At 42.4% G+C, this 26,560-nt stretch overlaps 1 protein-coding gene across 1 annotated transcript in view; it reads left to right on the top strand.

Annotated features, from left to right (window-relative positions):
- Nucleotides 1-1,855: 1,855 nt before the first annotated feature.
- LOC127658161 (BMP-binding endothelial regulator protein-like) overlaps nucleotides 1,856-26,560 on the top strand; it is a 36,509-nt gene continuing 11,804 nt past the window's right edge. The window contains exons 1-7 of the mRNA XM_052147291.1: nucleotides 1,856-2,521; nucleotides 4,718-4,803; nucleotides 6,347-6,446; nucleotides 12,501-12,583; nucleotides 13,713-13,803; nucleotides 14,321-14,403; nucleotides 15,958-16,057. Coding sequence (XP_052003251.1) covers nucleotides 2,431-2,521; nucleotides 4,718-4,803; nucleotides 6,347-6,446; nucleotides 12,501-12,583; nucleotides 13,713-13,803; nucleotides 14,321-14,403; nucleotides 15,958-16,057 — 634 coding nt within the window. The 5' untranslated portion in view covers nucleotides 1,856-2,430. The remainder of the gene's footprint in view (nucleotides 2,522-4,717; nucleotides 4,804-6,346; nucleotides 6,447-12,500; nucleotides 12,584-13,712; nucleotides 13,804-14,320; nucleotides 14,404-15,957; nucleotides 16,058-26,560) is intronic.

Raw genomic sequence — 26,560 nt, 5'->3', positions numbered from 1 at the left:
CATTTATAATCCTCCTCAGTTACACAAAATCATCACTCTGTGCTGTTAGTGGGAAGAAATTAGTCATATCTTTAATCTATACAGCCACTGACTGCTAGATGAGAACTGCTATATCCATTCCTAATGATTACCAACAGTTTAATGGTAAACCAGTAGATAAAACCTCACAGTTCACATTAAAGACAAGAGGCGACAATCTGATCACAACAGCAGACACTGTGGAGATGTTTATTTCCTGTGTTAACTCACACAGCATTCACAGAACACATATCTGTCCTTTGTGTGGCACTAGCTGGTACAAGGGTTGTATCTCGATAACTATACAATTTTGAGACGAACGTCCAATTTCACAAATTTTCCCTAGCAGTAAATGTTAGTCTCAAACACATTTAAACTTAGTTGAACATTTTGGGAACACAATGTTTTGGTTGAATGACTACAACATCACTTACAAATGCATTATAAATGATTGGTATGCAGTTATAACAATATGAATAAAAAGGGCAACTTTATGCAATACCTGCCAAATAGTGAGAATTTTCATTTACATTTTGTGAATGCTTAATAAATACTTATAACCAAACTTACATTAATCAAAAACAAAAAATTGTCTAATTCATGATTAATTTGACAATGCAGAACAAAAATCGACTATTATAATGAGACTAAAAGTAGGGATTATGTCAATTAGTGTTTCTGTTCATGACTGTAATGTCTTGACTTGTGTTGTAACTTTTCTTGTCATGTTGATGTGAAAAGAATGGTGTTACTCCAAGTGATGTCCCAATTTAACTAGTCCTAGTTACATAAAATCCTCTGCAGAAACACTTTTCAGATCTTCATGCTCATTCACAGCAGATCTCATATCATAAAGACTGATGATCATTAAACCAGACTGAACGTTATGTACATATGATTCTAATGTTAGAAACTCCTTAATAAATGCTTCAGAAGTGTCCACTTTACATTGAAGTACATTTTCACAGGTTACTAATGTTGAATAAGTGCTATTAAGCATTTCAAACATTTGAGGTAAAATGGCTCACTATTTGACAGGTACTGAATGCAAGTCACCCTTTTTATAAATAACCGCATGTTGATTCTTTATAATGCATTTGTAAATTAATTATTAGTCATTAAGGAACCCATTTATAAAGGGAACACGACTCCACAGTATGTGCCTATACAGAAACAGACATTAAAATAAACTTGCCAAAATTGTGACAACTAGCCCCGGTTATTGGTTTGCTATGGGCTAGGTACCATTTGCTATTGATGATTAAATCAAATAAACGTCATTATCAACGCTTATCAAATGTATGAGGTACATTATATGTATCAAACCTGCAGTGATCCTCTGAGTTTGGCAAAATGCCATTTTCACCAGGCGAGTTAGCGACAACTGCAGTAAAAGTGCTCTTTGGCGCCATCTAGTGAGTAATATTACCGCAATAAATGATTCCCTTCTTAGAGACGATAGTTCTCCTGTCATATACAGTCTCCCATGTGTACGCAGACTAGTTAGGGACTAGTGTCTGTTTGAGCCGAAATCTATGGATATTAATTTGATCTTTGAAATGCATATGGACACACTCCTTTGTGCATGTAGATTCTCTGGATTTTTCTGGGCATTTGGCACCTACTTTAGTTAATGGTCCATGCATGAAGCCATTGTTATTCTAAGTGATAATACACAGAGAAATAAATGCATATGGTCTGGAATGTTCCTGTACAGCTTTAGCGTCTTTATAGCGCACATGTTTGAAGGTAAAGACACATGAGTGCTGAGGGCGTATCTCAATATACCTCACCCTGCTGCAGATCAGCGGCATTATAAACCAACACGAACATTTAAATAAAGAGGGACAGATCTGTGTGAACCACAGGACAGTACCACATCGCGGTAATGTTTAACTGCAGCTCGGGAGCTCGCGTGAGCAGCCGTGCATCCCCGCGCCACCGAGAGACGCACCGGTGATCAAACCACATCAGTTTGACCGGACACGAGTCCTGTTGGACATCTCTAACTCCATCTTTATCTACATTGGGATCATTTTCCATCAGCTATGACCGTGTCATCTCTCCACAGGCTTTTCTTCAGAAGATCTCGCCATGTTATCTCAGAATTGGGCTCTTCGGGTAGTTTATGATCCGCGAATCTGGATATTCAAGAAGTTCTGTCATCGTCTGATTCGCTGTCGACGTTTTTTGGACTCTGCTGCTCTGGTTTTGTCATTATAATGTTCGGCTAACTGTCAATCGTTAAATTTTGTGGCATTAAATCCCTTGTGACGCCCATGTCTCCTTCCCTCAGGATCATAACGCAAACTATTTCTACAGGCTGTGGATAATATTATTATTTTATTATTATCATCATCATCACACCATCATTTTTCTTTTCTTTTTTTCTGCGTCTGGAGTGAATTTAGGATGCTGTGTCTGTCTCCTCCAGTAACCCACAACCTCTTATTCTGGTTTTTAATTTTACAAGCAACGCAATTAACTGCACCTTTAATCACAGGTAAAAATCATTCAAACTCTAAACGTTCTTAATGAGTCACAGTCAATCCATGTAAACATTTCTGCTACATTTATAGTGTGTGTCAAATAAAATACACATCACCCTCATAATCACATCAGGTCAGTTTTATTGATTTTGATCAACCTCATTATGCTCATGTAAGCGTGGCTTGAAATTTCAAATGTCGCTTTTGGATAAAAAAATATTCTTTTTTTTTTGTGGCAAATCTGGTAAAATCGCGCAGTTTTCTTTAATATGTTTTCGTTAACACTAAACGTGCATTTCTAAAAATAATAATAATTTGACAGGGCCCGTGTCACACATTACATGTTTCTATAACATTTAATAAAACTTAGATTTATTTCGGTTTGAAATAGAATTAATGTCCTGTGAAAAGATGTTACAGTCTAGTAACACTGTTTTACACTGTCTGTTACACATACAGTTGGAGTCAGAATTTTACATACACTTAGGCTGAAGTCATTACAACTAATTTTTAACCACTCCACAGATTTCATATTAGCAAAAAATAGTTTGGGCAAATCTACTTTGTGACATGAGTAATTGTTTACAGACAGATTGTTTAACTTTTAATTGACTATATCACTATTACAGAGGGTCAAAAATTTACATACACTAAGTTAACTGTGCCTTTAAGCAGCTTGGAAAATTCCAGAAAATGATGTCAAGCCTTTAGGCAATTAGCCAATTAGCTTCTGATAGGAGTTGTATTGAATTGGAGGTGTACCTGTAGATGTATTGTAAGTTCAAACTTCAAACACAGTTCCTCTTTGCTTGACATCATGGGAAAATCAAAAGAAATCAGCCAAGACCTCTTGTGGACTTCCACAAGTCTGGTTCATCCTTAGGAGCAATTTCCAAACGCTTAAAGGTACCACGTTCATCTATACAATCGATAGTATACAAGTATACACTATGGGACCACACAGCCATCATACCGCTCAGGAAGGAGACGTATTCTGTCTCCTAGAGATAAACGTAGTTTGGTGCGAAAAGTGCAAATCAAGTGGTGAAGAGGCTGGAGGAAACAGGTTGACATGTATCTATATCCACAGTAAAATGAGTCCTATATCGACATAACCTGAAAGGCTGCTCAGCAAGGAAGAAGCCAGTGCTCCAAAACCACCATAAAAAAAGCCAGAGTACAGTTTGCAAGTGCACATGGAGACAAAGATCTTGTCCTCTGGTCTGATTGTTTGGTCATAATGACCATCATTATGGTTGGAGGAAAAAGGGTGAGACTTGCAAGCCAAAGAACACCATCCCATCCTTGAAACGTGGAGGTGGCAGCATCATGTTGTGGGGGTGCTTTGCTGCAGGAGGGACTGGTGCACCTCACAAAATAGATGGCATCATGAGGAAGGAAACTTATGTTGATATATTAAAGGTACATCTCAAGACATCAGCCAGGAAGTTAAAGATTGGTCCCATATGGGTCTTCCAAATAGACAATGACCCTAAGCATACCTCCAAAGTTGTGGCAAAATGGCATAAGGACAACAAAATCAAGGTATTGGAGTATCCATCACAAAGCCCTGACCTCAATCCGAACTGAAAAGCGTGTGCGAAGAAGGAGACCTACAAATCGGACTCAGTTACATCAGTTCTGTCTGGAGGAATGGGACAAAATTCCAGCAACATATTGTGAGAAGCTTGTGGAAGGCTAACCAAAACATTTGACCTAAGTTAAATAATTTAAAGGCATGCTACCAAATACTAACAAAGTGTATGTAAACTTCTGACCCACTGGGAATGTGATGAAAGAAATAAAAGCTGAAATAAATAATTCTCTCTACTATTAATCTGATATTTCACATTCTTAAAATAAAGTAATGATCCTAACTGACCCAAGACAGGGAATGTTTCCTACAATTAAATGCCGGGAATTGTGAAAAACTGAGTTTAAATGTTGTAAACTTCTGACTTCAACTGTATTACATGTGATTAATATTAATTTCTGTTGTTTTAACAATAACAAAATGTAAGTGTAAGCAGTAAGTGCATGTTGTTCATTAGTAGATACATAGTAACTTGATCGCTGTAAAAATAAAGTGACCTACTGTCAAATACAGTAACTTGTGTAAGGAACTGTATGAAATGTTGAATGAAATAACATATTTAGAGGAAATAGTTCATGTAAAGTTGTGTGAATTTGTGATCGTGTTGTTCATTCAGGCACAGAGGCGAGCTGTGAGGACGAGGGAGAGGTGTTACACATCCCCAACATCACAGACAATCCCTGCATCTCCTGTGTCTGTCTGGTGAGAAATTCAACCTCAGCATCATTGTTGTTCTTGTTCAGCATTATTTTTGATGTGCTAAAGAAACCAGAGAAAGGAGAGAGATAGAGCAACTACCTGAGAGTCAGTGAGGCACAGACAGTCACAGTTACACCTGAGAAGACGGGTGGATATTTGTTGCACAGTTTGTAGATTTCACAAATCTACAGATTTCTGTTATAATTTGGCTGATTATAACAGTCCATCTAAGAAATGATCTGTTTTGAGTTGGCACTGTTGGATCCTGCAAGGGGTGAGCAAACAAGACTTTGCGGGTTTCCGGGCTGGCTCAGGACAGGGCTTGAGTTGTGTCCAGCGCTCTGGCTCTGTGGGGCACGTTGAGTGAAATGAAAGTTAAAGGGATTGTTCACCCAAAAATAAAAATTCACTTATTATTTACTCACCCTCATGATATACCAGGTGTTTATGACTTTCTTTCTTCACCAGAACACATTTGAAGAAAAATAGAAAAATATCTTACCTCAGTAGGTCCTTAAAATGCAAGTGAATGGAGATTTCTCTTTTGAAGCTCCAAAAATCACAGACAGTCATCATAAACGTCATCCATACGATTCCATACGATTCAGTGAATACATCACTGATTCAAACAACCCCAGATAAAGTGATTATTTATCCACAGTGGGATTAATATTCAAGGTGGAATGAAGACTTGGTTGTTTCACTAAACTGATGGATAAAATCCAAGCTGTTTTTGCAGTGGGTGTTGATCTTAATGCTACTGGTTTTTAAGATCCATCCAGTCGCAATGTTCCCAAACCACGGTATTTGCTAAACTGTGATGATGCTATAAAAGTTAATGACTGAAGTTTTGGTAAGGCCATGTCTTTTTATCAGTATGCAGTTCTTGTGTGTCTTCTGGGGCTGTTTTCAGGTATCTGTCTGTAAAGCAGCTCTTTGGACTGTCTGAGATTGTTTTTTGGTGTTTTGCAACCCTTCACATGGATTGTGATATAGACGATGGTTTGTGTATCGTTACTGTGATACGTAAGATTTTTACAACAGTATGGATTGAAAAACAGCTAAATCTCTGCATTATCAAGCACCATGACAGGTGAAAATGTCTCAACCTGACTGCAGACAGTCATGTGCAAGAACAGCTTTTCAATAGTACACTGGGGAAGAAACTTTGTCGAGTGTAGACGTTAAACCTGGAATAAGGTGTTTTATTGAGGATATTGAACACGTCATGTTGTGTGTGTGTGTCTGTGTGTGTATGTGAGAGAGAGCTGATATAATGGCATGATGAATGTCTGGTATTGATTCTGGAGCATGTTACTTGATGAATGGAGATCAATACAGGAAGAGTTTATCACTGATGCAGTGAAAGATGATTCCTGACATTTATCTGCTGTCATCAAGCAAACATGATTCAACTAAACTGATCTATCAAGAGAACAAACACACTTCTCTACAAATCCATAGCTTGCCTTTGTCACCAAGTTAAATCTTGAAATATTGCATTACACAGGGTACTGGCCTCTAATTCTCTCTTTTCTTTCTACAGGACAAGAAAGCAGACTGTAAGCAGGAGAAGTGTGCGCTGGTGTCAGAGGATTGTGCACTGGTTGTCAAACAGACAGGAGCCTGCTGTGAAAGATGCAAAGGTCAATACATGCACCCTAATGAGATCACTAAACACACTTATGTTGTGAAATATGAGAAATTATACCTCGAAATAAAGTGATATGATTAATGCAGCCCAGTTCTGAGTTTTTAGTGCAGTTGTCTACACTTTGCTGCAGTTTCTTGGTGAACTGAACACTAGAGGCTACAACTGTGTGTTTTATTCACTTTCAAACAAATCACGGGTACAACGGCTGATTATCACTTTATAAAAACATATTTTTCACACTACTACTCACACACTTCTATGTTCTGATATTGAACTCGAACGGATCATATGAAAAACTCAACTACATTTAATAATGTATTCCATTATGGTTCACATATGCGGTAGCTCACCTGATGTGTTGGACTTTGGACTCAGAAGACCGAGGTTCGATCTCAGCCAAACACGCAAGCTGACACATGAGACAGAAGTTTTATAGAAGCAACACAATATGACATGGTATCTTCAGAATATTTGCTTTTCATTTCTGCTATTGTTTTTAGACACTGGTTTAGGTGTTGGTTAATGGTAAGGATGTCTGTTTTGTTAAACTCTTATTTATCTTTTAGGACACTATTGGTTAAGATTAGGTTAAAGTTTTAGCTTTAACTAACTTTTTACTTTAAAACCTCCATCTAATATTCACCTTTAAAACCTCGTCTGATTATGACCCGCTGGACATTTCACTGGGAAACTGTAGTCAAATGTGTTATAAGGCACATAATTTTCTTTTGCAAAAATGTTGTCACGGTCATGTAATATTCATGAGACCAAGCTGTATTAATAATCTGTGTTCATCAACTGTCTAGGGCTTTACCCTCTATTGCAAGATCTATTGCCTCTGGGTAACAAGCTTCATTTTATTTGCAAGCATATGATGAATACAAGATTCAAAATAAAATAGTCATAATGAAGAAATGACTGAATAAAACAATTAAAAGCTTTTTCTTGGTCACACTACATCCTTGTAGTAATTTGAAACCCTCCAAAATATATGATTCAGAATTTGTAAGAACATTTTATTTTAAAACATTTAGAGTCAAATAAATGATTTGTATGTAATGAGATATTTCTGAAATGCGTTTATTAATTGTGTGACAGTGGAATGTCATACATCCAGCCACTATAGATGATATTCAGCTGTTAAATTGGGCTGTAACGGTCTGGAACACCGTTTCTTCACCTTCAGTTCCAAAAAGAAAATAAATGCTTGTTTGTCAATCCATTCCATTTATTGTATTCTCCAATGTGGTTTTTGTTGATCCATTTAACGAGTGTCTGTATTTGGCGAGTCCACTTGTTCAAAATATTTCAAGCTCACTATGCTCACTAGGCTGTTTCCCAAAAACCATAGATTTTTGCTCTAAGAGCATTCTCTATTTGTTAAGTTATGAATGTTCTTTCCTTTTTCACATGCGTTTCCCAAAACTGCACTTTGCAACTACGCACTTTAAGTGCCTCTTAAGAGTCGCTGTCCCTGTGTGAGTGCTGAAATGTGACGGTATTGTGACACTCGTCATTGTAATTTTTTTATAGCTTGGTGCGTAACGTTATAAATACATCATTTACCGCGCTTGGAAATTTTATTCTCTTTCAACATGTTGTGCAGTAGACTACGATCTACAATCGCTGCTTTGTTCATCAAATGCAGGCCTACATTTGATTGTAATGTTTTGTTTACACAAATCATCTGTGAGTTGAGGTGCAAGCACAGTGTCAGTGAAGACATACATCAAATCAAATCAAATCAAATCACTTTATTGTCACACTACCATGTACACAAGTGCAACAGTAGGTGAAATTCTTGTGTGCAGTTCCGAGCAACATAGCAGTCATGACAGTGACGAGACATATACCAATTACAATAAACAACATACTTACACAACACAATTTACATATCAAATGTACACATACTTACACAACACGATAATTATATACAATACACACAATATAGAATACAATATAGAATACACAATATGCAATACAATAAGTAAGGAGTATATGAAATATATATATATATATATATATATATATATATATATATATATATATGAAGTAGTATATTGAGGAGAATATGTTGACAGTCCAGTGTGAGATTACAGCTGAATAAAGTGCAGTGCTAATTATTGATCCTGATAGATCAAGTGTTCAACAGTCTGATTGCTTGGGGGAAAAAGCTATCATGTAGTCGGCTGGTGCGGGTCCTGATGCTGCGATACCGCCTGCCTTATGGTAGCAGTGAGAACAGCCCATGACTCGGGTGACTGGAGTCTCTGATGATCCTCCGAGCTTTTGTCACACACCGCCTGGTATATATGTCCTGGAGGGAGGGAAGCTCACCTCCGATGATGTTCTGGCAGTTCGCACCACCCTTTGCAGGGCTGCAGTTGTGCGCGGTGCTATTGCCATACCAGGTGGTGATGCAGCCAGTCAGGATGCTCTCTACAGTGCTGGTGTAGAACCGTGTGAGGATGTGTTGGTTCATTCCAAACTTCCTCAGCCGTCTCAGGAAGAAGAGGCCTGGTGAGCCTTCTTCACAACGGCCTCAGTGTGGACGGACCATGTGAGTTCTTCAGTGATGTGGACACCGAGGAACTTGAAGCTGCTGACTCTCTCCACCGGTACTCCATTGATGGTGATGGGGCTGTGTTCTCCGTCTTTCTTCCTGAAGTCCACAACAAGCTCCTTGGTTTTACTGACGTTGAGGGAGAGGTTGTGCTCTTGACACCAGCGTGTCAGAGTGTGCACCTCCTCTCTGTAGGCTCTTTCATCATTGTCAGTGATCAGACCTACCACCGTCGTATCGTCAGCAAACTTAATGATGACATTGGAGCTATGTGTTGCCACACAGTCATGTGTGTACAGGGAATACAGGAGTGGGCTGAGAACACAGCCCTGTGGGGCTCCAGTGTTGAGGGTCAGTGATGACGAGGTGTTGCTGCCCATTCTGACCACCTGACGTCTGCCTGACAGGAAATCCAGGATCCAGCTGCACAGCGAGCTGTTTAAGCCCAGAGCCCGGAGTTTCTCATCAAGCTTGGAGGGCACTATGGTGTTGAATGCTGAGCTGTAGTCTACAAACAGCATTCTCACATATGTGTTCCTTTTTTCCAGATGAGAGAGAGCAGTGTGTATTGTAGATGCAATGGCATCATCGGTGGAGCGGTTGTTGCGGTAGGCAAACTGCAATGGGTCCAAAGAGGGGGGCAGAACAGAGCAGATGTGATCTCCGATTAACCTCTCGAAGCATTTGCTGATGATGGGGGTCAGAGCAACAGGACGCCAGTCATTTAAGCAAGTGATTGTGGCTTGCTTTGGTACAGGCACAATGGTTGATGTTTTAAAGCATGTGGGGACTACAGACAGGGAGAGGGACAGATTGAAAATGTCCGTAAAAACACCAGCCAGTTGATTCGCGCGACGCTCTGATGACGCGGCCCGAATGCCGTCTGGACCCGCAGCTTTACGGATGTTCACCCGTCGGAAGGATCGGGTTACATCCACAACAGAGACGGAGAGTGAATCAGCCTCTGTAGCGTCAGCCGCGAGTGCTCTCTCCGCGAGGGCGGTGGTGTAGTCCTCGAAACGAGCATAAAATGTATTGAGTTCGTCCGGGAGAGATGCAGCGGTGTTCATGGCGGAGACTTTATTCCGTTTGTAGTCCGTGATTGTGTTAATTCCCTGCCACATACTTGTGGAGTCAGTGGTGTTCAACTGACCTTCAAGTCAGTTATATATATACACATATATATAGTCATATATATATATATGTGTCTAGAATTTGCTGACATGTACTCTTGACATTTTCTCAAGCAACTTCTTGAGGAAGCACCCTGAGATGCTTTTTAAACAGTATTGAAGGAGTTCCCCTTATAGGCTGATTTTCTTTATTATTTGGTCCAAGTGTCCATTTCAAAAAAGTTTTTTTTAATTACATTTTTATTTTATAATGAAATAAATGAATATGGTGGCACAATAATATTTTTGTCTACAAAACTAATTTAAAACATTTAAGTATACGCCTTCAGATCTTACAATCGTGAGAAACATTTCAGTCAAGTGACCCCAAATATTTGACTGGTAGTGTGTATATAAATACTGTATATATAATACTGTATAATGAGGTTTACTGTGTTGCAAGTGCACAATAGGCCGATGGAAGCACTTATGTGGGGTGCATGTACAGTACATATATTCACTGATCAAATGGACATCTGCTACCAAAATGATACTAATGACATCAATGCAGCACAAGGCTGCGATATAGGTAACAGCGTCCTTGGGTGTCAAAGAAGAAGATGAGGATGTTGTAGAAGAGTAAGGTGGAAATACGAGCAAAGATAGACAGTATTCCTCTTAAATATAACATCTCCATTGCCTCTGAATTTAATTTGTAATACAATCAATCAACCACTTTGTACCAACTACGAGGTTCTGCACACAATTCTTTGACACAAGTCATCTTTTGATTTACAATAGGCAGATTTTTTTATGACCTCATTTTAAATTATATAAAATTATATTACGCTATTATATATAATATAATAAAACATACCCATGTAGTTGACATAAGCAGATTGATATAATTATAATCTATTTAAATATATATAAACTACATTAAAAAAATGTGTATAATTGTCACTGTATACTAGGCTACTGCATAAAGTTAAAGAATCTGAACATTAACTCACTGTATTTAATTGTATGCATTGTAATTTTGCACATGTCCTGCAGGTGTCTGCATAACATAATGTCATTACGATGCACTTAAGTGCTCTATGATTATTCCAGAACACTTGCAGATCTACAACCATTTTCAAGTGCTACTTAATTTAAGATTTTGGGAAACAGCCCTTAATTCTAAGATGATTTGTATGATAATTTCTATGATCAATGGCTTATGATGATTTTGAGAAATGCAGCCTAGTCCGTTACAGACACTGGTAGAGGCAGCATATTCGAGAGTGGCACGAGACCAGCCGCATAGACACACTTTTCCTTTCTTTTTCGCGCTGTGATCCGATCTCTGTTTCATAGAAATCATGTAATATGGAATCAACTGCTCACCCTTTCCACTGATACACAGTAGTGATTTTTCTTAGTTTATGAAAAAGCTGTATACACGAAGGGTATACTCACATGCAACATAGATCAAAAGACCACTCGACCAACACATTGGAAAAGTTTTTACTGTTATTTGTATATTTATGTGTGTACTCCAATAAATGTTGATTCAACCTTTATTTTTATTTTGTGTGTGTTTTTTCTTGTGTAAATGTCATGACTGCGACATCAACCATTTTTAGGGTTCCCCCACCTCAGAAATCCCAATTTAACACTTTTTGTATTTTGACATCCTCAAAATGTATAGTGACTCATGTTCACTTCAAATATTTAAATAAATAAAAACATGTCTTTGAATAATTTATTTTAATGTTGCCAATCATACTTAAAATTATTATATAAAATTATTATTTTTCTACATTTTGTAAATTTTTTAGTAATGAGGTCAATTTAATACAAGAAAAGTGAATCAAACATTTTTAAACAATGATTTCATAATGCTGGCAATAGAGGGTTAAAGTCATATTGTGTGTGTTTAGCACTACTGCCACACTATGGACAAGAGTGACTACTGCATGTACTACTAAATTTTTTTGGTTTAGGTTGTTGTTGTGTGTTCATTCCTGTCATGTCAAGTTCATTCATCTGGCAGATATTTTGTTTGGTTGATTTTAAGTGAGGTCAGAGTTCATCCAAGGTTTTCACTGTCTTCTTTAAAATGAAGACCTCTGAAGAATTCAACATTTCAAGACATTATAATAATCATAACACGAATGCTTACTTCATATAATGAATTATAGATTAGTAAATTTGATCTCAATGAAATCTTAATCTGTAGTTGATGTTCATGTATAGAATTTGTCTTTGATAGACTGCCATTACTATAATATGAGGATTAAATGATAGCCTAATTTTAATGACATGAATAGAAATGTATCCTGATAGTGTGTTCACCACATGATTTCCTCTCTCTGTCTCTCTGCAGGTTGTCATCTGAAAGGGAAGTTGTACAACAGCTCCCATCAGTGGATCAGCCCTGTCAAACCTTGTGTCACATACAGCTGTCAGGTGAGGTTCAGCTGGTTTTCCTTCAATGTTTTTTCCTTCAGTTTGCTTCTCATTGTCATAAAGGTTATAAAAAGTATTGGGCTCTATTTGTGTGGCTGTGCTTGGTGCAGCGATGTGTGCAACGATCATGCAGCTTTTGTGTGAGTGCTAATTTTAAGCACATTTTTTGTGCCAGTGCAAGTGGGTGCATTGTATGTTAATTAAGTGCTGCAAAGGGGAGCCTGGTTATCTCAGCGAGTATTGACGCTGACTACCACACCTGGAGTCATGAGTTCAAATCCAGGGCGTGCTGAGTGACTCCAGGGAGGGTAGAGTCACAGGCAAAACAGGCAAAGGCAAGGGCAGGTACAAGAACAAACACAGACAGGAACTGGCAAACACAATAGGTAACTGACAAAATGTATAGAGAGGAAAATCACAAGGCAAACATGGAGAACAGGTGAAACAGATTAATCAATAACAAGACAAACAAGGGGGTGGGGTCCAGAAACGAGATGGAGCACATGGTGACAAGAAACATACAAAAGCCATGTGCTAGACAGGAAAACTAAAACAGAAAAACTGGTGACAGGTTCCCAACACTGAACAAAAACTTCACAAGAGTGTCGGGAACCTGACACTACCCCTATGGGTTTCTATGGGATGACTTCCAGGTGTCCCAACCTGAACAAAGACAAATAAAGGTAGGTAGTTCAATAAAAGAAAACAGACACAAGTCCAAAAGTAGAAGGGAGCTGCAGGCCAGGGCGAAGCTGGTGGGACAGTCCAGGGAAGAGCAGACCAGGGGACGGTGGGAGCGGGAAACTGGGGCATGGCAAGAGATGCGCTCCAAGGCGGGGCAGGAGGCGCGGTCCAGGGAGGGGACCCGGGCAGAGCAAACTAGTTGAGGGCAGGAGGGCAGTAGACAGACCAGGAGGGCGTAGGCAGTAGGAATGGGGTCTTGCAGACAGGGAGGATGGTCCAGTAAAGGGGCCGTGTCTAGCGGTTGGGGAGGGGAATCCAGGAAAGGGGTGTGGTCCGGCACCTAGGAAGGGGGCTCCAGGTAGTCGCTGGGCCGATAAGGAGACATGCAAAATCAAGCATTTGAAGAGAAACATTGAAAGGTATATTTTGATTTTGTTTTGGACAGGAAGGTGTCGTCACTGAAGCAGAAATGAGGTGCGTCATTCACTGTAAGAACCCCAAAATCCACCCGAAGAAATGCTGCCCATCCTGCCCTGGTGAGTGAATATTACTATGTGAGTGTTCAGGTTTATCAGGATAACTTGAGGTTTAACAGAAGAATAAATGTAAATGCTTTAATAACATTATATTCTTCACATTTCTTGCTTTAAACCCTTCAAAAATTGGCTCGATTCACTTCCATTGTTAGAGTATCAGTGTAACCTCGATTTTTCCTTTTTTTATGAGACGAGTCAAAATTAATTTTTATGGTAATCAATATTATGCTTAACTTGTATTGAACCTGGAATATTCCTTTAAAGCAGAGTTTTAAATTATGAGAATTGGTTGTGAGTTTGGCAGACCTGGCTGTTTTATAACTTTTGAAATCGAGACTCGTAAACATGCTGTGTTCAAAATGATATAAACAGCATTCTGCATATTGTGTACAAAATACAGTATGTCCTTAATCATTTCACTTCTAGGATCAAATAACCTACATGGACTAAAGTAGTTTAAAGTAGCGTTCTTCCAGATTCTCCTCACAGTTCTTGTCTATATGCTGGCTGTTCACAGGATGTGTTTTTGAGGGGCGTCTATATAAAGAACAGGAGGAGTTTCACCCTGAAGGGAATCCTTGTATCAAATGCATCTGCACTGTAAGTATGTCTGAATTAACTGTTCACAGACTGCAGCCGATAACAGACAAAACAGACAGATCTGGAACACTTTATAACGTCCAAATCATCCCACTGTGGGTAACTGTGATGCTGTCCTCAGTTTAGGTGATGACCTTCATTATTTAAATATGTTAAAATATTTCTTATATTCAGTATATACAGTAGTTGAGTGAAACGACTAGACTTGGGATACATGCCTTTTTTCATACATCGATTATTAGAATATTTTCCAGATGATTATCAATATATATTGGCATTTTTTCAGATATAAATAGCTCTACTCATAGCACAGTAGTGTTTGTTTCTTCATATATATTTCTCAACACAACTTTGGTAAAGTGTGAGTGGTGGGGTAAATTAAAGGGGGTCGCACACTGGACGCATCTGGAGCAAGAAAAGAGCACGTTCTAAAATTAGAAACTGTTTCTGTAAAGGTTCGCACATCGCCGCTCATAGTCTATTGTTGTCCAGCTACGACTCCGGAGTCTGCTTAAAATTCTGCATCACCACAGAGCTCAACTCGCATCGTTTCCGATTAAATTCGACCCAAATCATTATCAAAGGACAAAGATTTTTTACTCTAACCATCACTGGATGATATATTGTATGTATTTTTCATATAGCCTACACAATGTATTATCAAGTACAAGGATGTCTTTTTGTGGTTTGACAGCTCGTATGAAAACCTTTTAAGAATACATACAGAGAAAATGGATAATAAATGTTGCCATTTCCAATCGTTGAGTTTACACAGTTACACCAGTTTCATACGTCATACATAAACTTCCATAACATTTCAGTATGGTGACTAGATTCACAACTTTGGACTTCCACCTCCACTGCATCGATGCGTCCTTCAGTATCAAGTACAGTAAATGTTATATCACCCTCTTGTGGTCTCCCTAAGCTATTAAACCAGAAGGCCAACTTACAGTCAGTGTTGGGTAAGTTACTCAAAAAAAGTAATTAATTACTAACTACTAATTACATCTTTTAAAGTGTAAAAATTACTAATTACTTTCTAAAACTCTTATCAACCTGACCAGATGAACAATTCAAGAATAGACATGAAACTGTCTTTTAATTCTTTCAAATAAATAATATAAAATCTAAAATTATTAATGAACTGGCCAAATAATTTAAGGTGGCAGCTCTAAATTAGAAAACATATATTTTAACATTAGATGTTAAATTTCAATTTAAAATTAATTATTGTTTAATATAGAATTGTTCTAGAGTCTATAAAGTATTTAATACAATTACATCAGTAATTAAATTACTGAAAAATTTAAAGTAATCACTTTACTTTTTTCAATTAAAAATTAAGTAATTACTTTAGAAACACCCAACACAATGAATTGGAAAGCACACAAATTAGGCTTCTAATTTAAATGTCGGTTAATGTTAATATATCAATACCTCAAAAACATATCGAGAAAATAACGTGTATTAATATTTTATGATATTCCTAGGAATGACCCATTGTTTTCTTTACCTTGTTTGTGTAATAGTGTTTGTGTCGTGTTTTTTCAGGGAGGTCACAGTATGTGTCGTAAAGTGGTGTGTCCAGTTCTCTCCTGTCCATCTCATCTCACTCACACCCTCTCTGGTCAGTGCTGCCCGAGATGTCATGGTAAGATATTTCCATTTCACGCCAACTTCAATTCTTGATTATTCACAATAAAGAACGCCACACACACGGCATTATTATTAAAGGAACATTTCACGTTATCAGATGCTGACCATTCCCGTTGGCCAAGCGTCTCCTACAGCACTTTGCAAGTCACATTACATTTTGAGCCATTGAACAAACAGTTCTACACTGAGTTAGTAAAACAATCACCTAGATATATTAAATTCTTATTTACGTCCAAGATAGAAGCCCCATTCACACATACAGCCTTTAACCTGAAATTTGCAGGTAATTTTCTGGAAGAGGTCATGTGTGAACACAACCTTATTGAAAATACTGGTAAATTTTGCTCTGGCAATTTCTCTTAATAAGAAGATGTATCATTACCTAGAAATGTCCATACTGATGGTATGTGTGAACAGCACATGGTAAAAGCAACCCAATGGTTTTCCTGTAATTTAGCTAATATTCTGTAACTGCATTACAGCAAGACATTCAAAAAGCAAACTGCCACACAATACTGTAACTAAGACATCCTTCTCAAAAGAATAGTTCACCCATAAAATTATAATTCTTTTATTTTTACTCAACCACTTGACATTCCAAAGCGTCTAGGTTACGTATGTAACCTCCGTTCCCCGATGGAGGGAACGAGACGTTGTATCAGAGAAGCGACACTAGGGGTCTCTCTTGAGCGCCGATATTCACCTCTGAACTATGAAAAAAGGCCAATGAGAGTTGGCAACCAGTATTTGCATGTCCCGCCCCCGGACATACGGGTATTTAAGCGGCGCAAATACGGGAGTTCATTCAGGATTTTTCTGAGGAGCCGGAAATGGTCCGGCCACAACAGTGGCTCGGCTCAGCGACGTGGCAGGGGAGACACAACGTCTCCTTCCCTCCATCAGGGAACGGAGGCATACGTAACCTAGACGTTCCCCTTCTGTCGCTCTCTCCACGTTGTGTCAGAGAAGCGACACTAGGGGTCGACTTATAAAAGTGCCATGCGCTGAGCCGTGTACGTGAACTGCTGATACAGGAGCGAGCAGGTATTCTTACGTGCAGGACGACCAACTGTATCAGGCTGCACGTACCCTTCCCTAATGCCCCATTTAAGCCATCAGGATTCCTTATCGCTACCCTGGAGGGGGAACAAGGTGCTGGCCGCCAATCTGGGAACGGGCCAAGCCTGGCCAGGCCTCTTTCTCTCTATGTTTCTCGCGATAGAGCCACTAAGGCCGGGGCCCTTACACGCATTGAGGGAAGGGGGTCTTAGCCCTTATTCAGGGCGGAGAAGACCCTGTGGAGGCCACGCCTACCCGAGAGGGAGGCAAGTTTAAGTGGCAAAACCATCAGAGGCCTGACTTAGGGCCTATGTGGAAAAGTTGGTGCGGTGGTGGATCCAGCCTCATAGAGGGGGAACATACAGCACGGCAACCGAGGCAGCCGTGACTGCCTAAGGGAAACACGGGAGTCCGCTCGCCAGAGGGGACAGAACCGTGGTGTTACACACAGGGGGAGTCCGAAAGAGGCCTTACCTGTGGAGCACCTATACCAGTACAGGGTAGCTTGCGGTACCCGCAGTGGCTTGGGTCGGCGAGTTCCTCCACTGAACTGCGACCCACGAGGGCTAGGGAGGAATCAACCAGTGTCCCAATCCTGGGATCTCCTGGGAATGAAGGCGCACTGTTTCCCCTGGTTAGGGGGAAGGGCGCTAGGTGCAAGCGATTCACTCGGTCAGATCGTGGGCGTGCTACTGAGTTCTACGGGCTTGGTACCTGAGAAAACACGGGACGATACTGACTCAACTCGGAGATTGTAGAATCTCGCAAAAGTGTTAGGTGTTGCCCAGCCCGCTGCTCTACAAATGTCTGCTAGGGCAGTGCCCCTAGCCAGTGCCCATGAGGACGCAACACTCCTGGTGGAGTGGGCTCGGACCCGCAAGGGGGGGGCACGGCCTGGGTGTGATAAGCCAGGGAAATGGTGTCGACAACCCAGTGGGCGAGTCTCTGCTTGGAGACAGTGTTCCCTTTCTGCTGTCCCCCAAAGCAGACGAAGAGCTGCTCAGAGCGTCTGGTGCTCTGTGTGCGGTCCAGATAAATACGCAAAGCGTGTACTGGACACAGCAGTGAAAGGGCTGGGTCTGCCTCCTCCCGGGGCAGCACTTGCAGGTTCACCACCTGATCCCTGAAGGGTGTGGTAGGAACCTTGGGCATGGAGCCCGGTCGCGGTCTTAGGATCACGAAAGTGTCTGCCGGACGGAACTCCAGGCAAGCGTCGCTAACAGAGAACGCATGCAGGTCCCCGACCCTCTTGATGGAAGCGAGCGCGATCAGCATGGCGGTCTTGAGAGAGAGGGCCCTGAGTCCAACTGAGTCAAGCGGCTCGAAGGGGGGTCTCTGGAGTCCCGTAAGGACGACCGAGAGATCCCAGGAGGGGAACAGGTTAGGCCGGGAGGGAGTAATCCTCCGGGCACCTTTTAGGAACCTGACGATTAAGTCGTGCTTACCAAGAGACTTGCCGTCTACCGTGTCGTGGTGGGCCGCGATAGGCGGCGACATACACCTTGCGGGTGGAGGGGGACAGCCTCCTCTCCAGCCTCTCCTGAAGAAACACGAGCACTGACCTAACTGCGCGACTTCTGCGGGTCTTCGGCTCGGGAAGAACACCAGTCCATGAACAGACGCCACTTTAGAGCGTAAAGATGCCTGGTAGAGAGGGCTCTGGCTTGATTGATTGTATCTATGACGGTCGATGGTAGGCCAGCTAGATCTTCCGCATCCCGTCCAAGGGCCAGACGTGGAGGTTCCAGAGGTCTGGGTGCGGGTGCCAGAGCGTGCCCCGTCCCTGAGAAAGAAGGTCCTTCCTCAGGGGAATTCGCCAGGGAGGGGCTGTCGTGAGGAGCGAGAGGTCCGAAAACCAAGTCCGGGTGGGCCAGTAAGGGGCTACCAGAATGACTTGCTCCTCGTTCTCCCTGACCTTGCATAGCAACTGTGCAAGAAGGCTGCCCCGAGGGGAGCCTCTGACCGGGCATACCAGAGCAGGCAGTGGGAGGTTTCTTGGGAGGCAAACAGGTCTACCTGAGCCTTGCCGAACCAGTCCCAAATCAGCTGGACCGACTGGGGGTGGAGCCTCCACTCTCCGCCGGGCAAGCTTTGTCTTGACAGCGCGTCCGCTATCACATTGAGGTTGCTGGGGATGTGAGTGGCGTGCAGTGACTTGAGTCGCTGCTGACTCCAAAGGAGGAGACGACGGGCGAGCTGTGACATGTGGAGGGAGCGTACTCTGCCTTGGCGGTTTATGTAGGCTATGACCGTGGTGCTGTCTGTCCTGACTAGGACGTGTTTGTTCCGAATTAACGGGAGAAACTTCTGCAGGGCCAGAAAAACAGCCAGCAGCTCTAGGCAGTTGATGTGCCAGCGCAGCGGCCTCGGTTCCACCGGCCTGCGGCTGCGCGCCCGTTGCGCACGGCGCCCCAACCCAATTTGGAGGCGTCGGTTGTGACCAGAACGCATCGGGACACCTGCTGCAAGGGTACTCCTGCCCTTAGAAAGCAGAGGTCTGTCCAGGGTTTGAAGGTTTGGCGGCAGGCAGAAGTAACTTTTACGTTGTGCGTGCCGCGGCGCCATGCTCGTCTTGGGACTCGAGTCCGAAGCCAGTGCTGAAGTGGTCTCATATGCATCAACCACGGCGCCTGGCTTGAAGGAAGCGAGGCATTTCAGCACTGACTGAGCATGCTCGTTGGAGAGACGTGCTGTCATTGAGACTGAGTCTAACTCCAGACCGAGAAAAGAGATGCTCTGGACCGGGGAGAGCTTGCTCTTTTCCCAGTTGACCTGAAGCCCCAAATGGCTGAGGTGGCTGAGCACCTGGTCTCTGTTTGCACATAGTAACTCTCGGGAGTGGGCCAGTATGAGCCAGTCGTCGAGGTAATTGAGTATGCGTATGCCGGCTTCTCGGAGCGGGTCAAGAGCTGCCTCTGCGACTTTCGTGAAGACGCGAGGGGACAGAGACAGGCCGAAGGGGAGGACATTGTACTGATACGCCTGGCCGTCGAACGCGAACCGTAGGAAGGGTCGATGTCGAGGGCGAATTGAGACGTGGAAGTACGCGTCCTTCAGGTCTACCGCTGCGAACCAATCTAGATGCCGGACGCCAGATAGAATTTGTTTCTGGGTGAGCATTTTGAACGGGAGTTTGGACAAGGTCCGATTGAAAATTCGCAGGTCCAAGATCGGTCGTAAGCCACCACCTTTCTTGGGTACAACGAAGTAAGGGCTGTAGAAATGCTTCTTCATTTCGGTTGGAGGGACAGGCTCTATCGCATCCTTTAATAGAAGGGAGGCGATTTCTTCACCCAGGGAATGGGCATGTTGGCCGTGTACTGCGGAAAAATGTACGCCCACGAAGGGGGGCGGAGACCTGGCAAACTGAATTGTGTAACCGAGTTGAATGGTCCGGTGCAGCCAGCGTGACGGGTTGGGCAGTGAAAGCCACGCCTCTAAACTCCGTGCTAGGGGCACCAAGGGGACGAGTTTTTTTGGACGTACCCAGCGGAGCTTCGCCGCAGTGCGGAACAGGTAACGCGGCGTCAGGAGGCAACGTGGTGTCCAGAGGCTCTGGTGCTGAGAATAAACTCAAAGCACTTACCTTGCTCTGCACATCCGGCAGGGGGCGGGTTCGTGACTGAGGAGGAGGTCTGATGCTGGCATCCTCTGGACTCGTCTGAACCGGCCGGCCGGGGAACAGTCGTGAGGCTGAAGGCGGGGACACCGTGTCCATGGAGCCGGGACTGTTGAGGCCTGAAAGCAGAGTGCCGTGAGAACGGCATTTGCGGGCCATGTGCCCCAGAGACAAAGGAAATAGCTCTTTTATTGAGAATTTGGGTATCGCAGCCCCTGTTAGGGGGTGCGGCAAATGAAGAAACAAAGGATTCTCCTCCCGGCCCTCCACCGGGGGACGGAGCGGTCTTACCACCTCCGGAGCTAACGTCTTGGGCTCTGGGTGCGTTGTCTCAGGAGCGCCTGGGAGCCTTCCCGGTCCTCGAGGGGGTCCGTGAGACAGGGGGCGTGTGCTTCCCGCAGTTTGCTCAACGCTGGGGCTGAGAGCTGGGCCCGGGTTTAGGCGGAGCTGGAGCTTGTCTTCTGGCCGCGGGAGGATGCCCTCGGCGAGCAGACGGGGCATGGGCCATGGCAGCATGCTTGCGGCGAGGCATGATGTGAGAGATGGCCTCCGTCTGCTTCTTTACCGTGGAGAACTGCTGGGAAAAGTCCTCGATGGTGTCGCTGAAGAGGCCGAACTGGGAGACAGGGGCGTTGAGGAAGCGAGTCTTGTCGGCTTCACGCATCTCGACCATGTTCAGCCACAGGGGAATCGCCTCGTACCCGTGGCGCGCTCCGCCGTCGAGGTTGGCGAAGGCGGACGAGCCTGTGGTGGTGTGACGAGTGGAGAGGGGTGCTCTCCACGAAGACGTCAGCTTGTCATGCACTTCTGGGAAAAACGGAACCGGGGGGCGAGGCTGTGAGTGGCGACCAGACCCCAGGAACCAGTCGTCCAGCCGTGATGGTTGTGGGGAGGATGGAGGGTTCCAATCCAAGCCCACGCTGTTGGCTGCCCGGGAAAGCATGTCCTTCATCTGTGCGTCGGCCTCAGCCTGGGCGTGCAGGCCCGAAAGCGGCAGCCCAGGGGAGTCCTCAGCATCAGATACCACGCCCTCCGATGCCGCGACGAGCTCATCTGCTTCCATCACAAGAGGGTCGGCAGACTGGCTGTGAGGCGAGTCGCCGCCGCCTCGAGCACGGAAGGGAATCAACGAGCGTGCTGGGGTGCGGGTGGACCGAGGGGGCGTACCCGGCGGAGCTGCACCCACTGCCATCCCCAAATCGCCTCCATCGCCAGCCGCATCGTCCTCATCGTCCCGTGGGAAGAAGGAGCAACACGGGGGGCAAACGGTTGTAAGCAAGCCGCGACCGCAACGTTGTCATGGTCATGTTCTCGCAGTGAGAACATGAACCATCCACAAACGTAGCCTCGGTGTGATCGCTACCCAGACACACGAGACAACGCCTGTGGCCATCTGAAGCGGAGAGCACTCTACCGCATCCAGAAACAACACAGGGGCGGAAAGGCATCTTTATAAAGACGCGTCCTTAAAAGGACGTTCAACGCCGCTGTGTTTTGCTCTTTTAGAGGAAATTACTCTTTTAAATAAAATCACTCTTTTATGAAAAAAACTTGTGAGAGTTCTTTAATCTGCACTGTCGAAGCGCCCAGGGGCAGGAAGTGCACAGCCGTGCAACAGGAGAAAGCCGCTGTTGTGCGCCGTAGAATTCAACAGCATGCAGCAGAGGGATAGCATGAACTCGGTGTGTACACACAGCAGTTGCAGACACGACCATCGGCTCCGAAGAAATTTTCTGAATGAACTCCCGTATTTGCGCCGCTTAAATACCCGTATGTCCGGGGGCGGGACATGCAAATACTGGTTGCCAACTCTCATTGGCCTTTTTTCATAGTTCAGAGGTGAATATCGGCGCTCAAGAGAGACCCCTAGTGTCGCTTCTCTGACACAACGTGGAGAGAGCGACAGAAGGGGAACTGTTATTTTTCTGTGAAACACAAAAGTAGAAATAATTGAAGAATCTTTATGCAACTCTCTCCATACAATGCCAGTTCATAGTGCCCACATCTTTTTGAATTGTCAATGTAAAAGCAGACTGAATGTGAGCTTTAGGAAGAGGGAAAGATTATCAGATTATCAAAATATTGATTTTACAAATGTTGCCATGATTTATTTATCATTTTGGTCACGTTTTAGTTTTTTTAAAATGTACAAATTCCAGCCTTATCTCATGAAATTTGCATGAGCATGGCAAACATTTTGCAAACAAAAATGAGGTGCTATCATACGTTTTGCTGTAGTTTCCCTAGTGAAATGAGTGAAAAGAGGGATGTTATAATGAGTAAAAAGCACCTCCCTAACAAAAAACTTTAACCCTCTGGGGTCTGAGGGTGTTTTGAGCCCTGGAGAAGTTTTGACATGCCTTGACATTTGTGCTTTTTTCAGTTGCTTAAAAACATATTAATGGATTAAGTCTGATAGCACTGTATTCAGCATAAACTGGGCTACAATAATATGTGAGCAACATGTGTGTACAGGTTTGTATTCTTGAGAAAATAACATTTATGCTTGGTTTTTGAAAAAACTAAATTTTAAGTCATCGAAATAAGGCCATATAACACATAATAAATATTTGTCCACAAGACTTTTGAGAACTGGATCTTGTAGCCTAGAGTTTTTGCTACAAAATGATGTGAAAACCATCCTGATCACTCATTCATACAAACAATGTAGTAATTGAACTTTTGTAAGACAATTTTAGTGTTGAAAGGTAATATGCAAGGAGGCGTGAACGATCATGAATATGAAGGTAATTTACACCTGAAGAGACAAAGACGCCTCCCCTGGGCCTATCAATGAGGGATAGAGAATGAATGTGAGGAGACTTAATGATCAAAATCAAGTTTTAAGTTAAAAGAAGTAATCTGACTATACATTTTCTTTACATAAAGACTTAATTTTATATCTACACTACCATTTAAAAGAAGTCTCTTCTGCTCACCAAGGCTGCATTTATTTGATACAGTAAAAGTAAAACAGTTTTTACAGTAAAAACATTGTGTGAACTATTTTTACAATTTAAAAAAGAACAGTTTTCTATTTGAATATATTGTAAAATGCAATTTATGATCAAAGCTGAATTTTCAGCATCATTACTGCAGTCTTCAGTGTCACATGATACTTTAGAAATCATTATAATATGATGATTTTCTAATATGGGCATATTTAAAGTGTATTTTACTCATTTAACCTGAACACATAAGCACAAGCTTTGTTGATGATAATAAGGCGGCATAAACGCTGGTTAAAATATAATCTAAACATTCATATTATTTTTATATCATATTACATATCATATTTATATCATACAGCATACAATTTAAATATCTACTTTAGCTGAAACAGCATTTAAATGTAACAAAAAACTTGCTTATTAGGACATATTTCAAATGTCAATACTCTGAATCCTGGCTGGAAAGTCTGGAAACAGTCCCTAGTATAATGAGTAAAATGAAAAAACTAGTAAAATATGTCCGTTTATATAAAATAGCATGTCAGCTAATGAAAAAGAAAGGACTTAATCGTCTGAAATTGTATCCTCGGCTGGATCAAGTCTCTCTTCAAAATACAAATGTTCATCGGAGTCCTGCTCTTCTTCTGAGGAAAATGTTAACTCTTCCTCAATATCCAGGAGTTTGATCGCATGTGTATCATTACAAAGACGCAGAAAAGTTGAGCTGTGTTGTGTTTACATTAAACCTCACCGTCGGGGGAGTGCACATTTCCCTTGATTGTCTCAGCACATTAGCGTATGAATGGTGCGATCTGCTGGTGGGTGTGATCAAATTAGAGATAATGAGTTGAGCCAGAAGAAAATGTACATCGCTTTGTTTCATACAGATTACATTGTAGGAGAATATTTGTTTTAAATTTGAATATTTTTGTTTAAAAATATACATTTTAAGCTTTCTTTTGACATATGTTTCACGTTTGTGTGAAAAGTATTTGCGGATTTTCAGTTCATTTTTGTGACGTGTTTCTAAAATATGCTCATGAACACAGAGACTGCTCACCCTTTTTATTTTTTTATTTTACAAAAGCACAAGGTTTTGTTGTTATTGTGAGTGTACACAAATAAAAGTAGACCCTTTATAGTTTCTAATGATGTCTTATACCCAAAAATGAGTATTTTAAGTTGTTTCCGCTGTAATTAAATTAAAATATCCAGCAGGACGCGCCTGCGCGTCCATCGACCCCAGAGGGTTAACCTAAACCAAACCGATAGTTTCCTAAAAGATAAATGAGAGCTGAACAAAACAGACCTCCTTACCAACGCCTACACCTAAACAATTGTGTTCTGAAAGCAAATGCAACATGAAAAGTACATTTTCTGAAGCAACCATGTCATTTTGTGTTGCTTCTATGACACTTTCATTACACTTTCAGTTTAGTTTTAAGCATGTTTGACTGGGCTTGAGCCTTGGAGTCCAAAGTCCAAAACTCTATCAGGTGAGATACTGCACAATCAAGTCAATCACGTTGGAATAAGTGGTAGATGCGTTAGAGTAAACATACCTTGCAAACTAGTCGCCTAGTCGACTATTTTTTAGTTGGGGTGAAGTAGCCTTTATATCCATATTAATGATTAGGTAAACTTCAGTGTTAGGTGAACAAGCATTTTGTTCGGCCAATCGTGTCCATGATAAGAGCAGCACAAGCATAAGTAGACGCTGCACACTACCACCTCTGTGGTCTCATAGACGGTGTGTATATGAAGCGGCGACAGGAAACAAGCTGTAATCACAAACCAGGGGTAAAGTGTCTCGGGGCATAGGTGGATCGCAACCGCCCTATCCACCTGGGGAATCGCCGTAAACCCATGCACCTCCATCGCCCGCCGCATCGTCCTCAATCCCGTGGAAGAAGGAGCGACGCGGGGGTGGCTGGAGTGCCGTTCCTTTGGTTGAAGGAAAGCTGTGACCGCAAAGTTGCCATGGTCATGTTCTCGCAGTGAGAACATGAAACATCCACAAACGCTGCCTCGTTGTGATCGCAGCCCAAGACACACGAGACAGCGCCTGTGGCCGTCTGAAGCGGAGAGCACTCTACCACATCCAGGAACTACACAGGGGTGGAAAGGCATCTTTACAAAGACACGTCCTGAAAAGGACATTCAACGCCGCTGTGTATTGCTCTTTTAGAGAGAATTACTCTTTTAGAGAAAATCCCTCTTTATGTAACACTCTTTTAAGTTTTGCGCTGTCGAAGCGCCCAGGGGCAAACTGCACTGCCGTGCAGAGAAGGAGAAAGCCACTGATGTGCGCCGTAGATCCAACAGCACTATCGATCAGAGGTAAGGAACAGGTGTGTGACTCGCAGCTCACTGCATACACAACCATCGGCTCCGAAGAAAATTTCTGAATGAAACGGACACATTTCCCCACCTTTATACCCGTACGTCCGGGGGAGGGACATGCAAATTCTGTCCGCCAACTTCTCATTGGCCTTTTTTCATAGATCAGATGTATATTCGGCACTCAAGGCAGAGACCCCTAGTGTCGCTTCTTCCACACAACGTCGTTTTCTTATTGTATTTGTCTCTTTATATACTCAAAGCATGTGACAGTATCAAATGTTGATATCATGATAATTGCTGAAGCATTTATCACGGTATACAGTATTATCATGGTATTGTGTTGAATTACAAAATGGGTTGAAAGATAATTCAACTTTATTGTTGTTCTTAATTACAAGATTTTCATACTTGTTTTGTAGTTTTTAAATGAAAAGATAACAAAACAATTATTTTGCTTTATCAGACCTTATTTGAAAAATCAAAACAATTTGTTTAATAGGTTATTTAGACATTTTCATGGTATTTT

The sequence above is a fragment of the Xyrauchen texanus genome, chromosome 17 (genome assembly GCF_025860055.1).
Source record: "Xyrauchen texanus isolate HMW12.3.18 chromosome 17, RBS_HiC_50CHRs, whole genome shotgun sequence".
Classification (NCBI taxonomy): domain Eukaryota; kingdom Metazoa; phylum Chordata; class Actinopteri; order Cypriniformes; family Catostomidae; genus Xyrauchen; species Xyrauchen texanus.
This window is presented reverse-complemented; position numbering and strand designations above follow the sequence as displayed.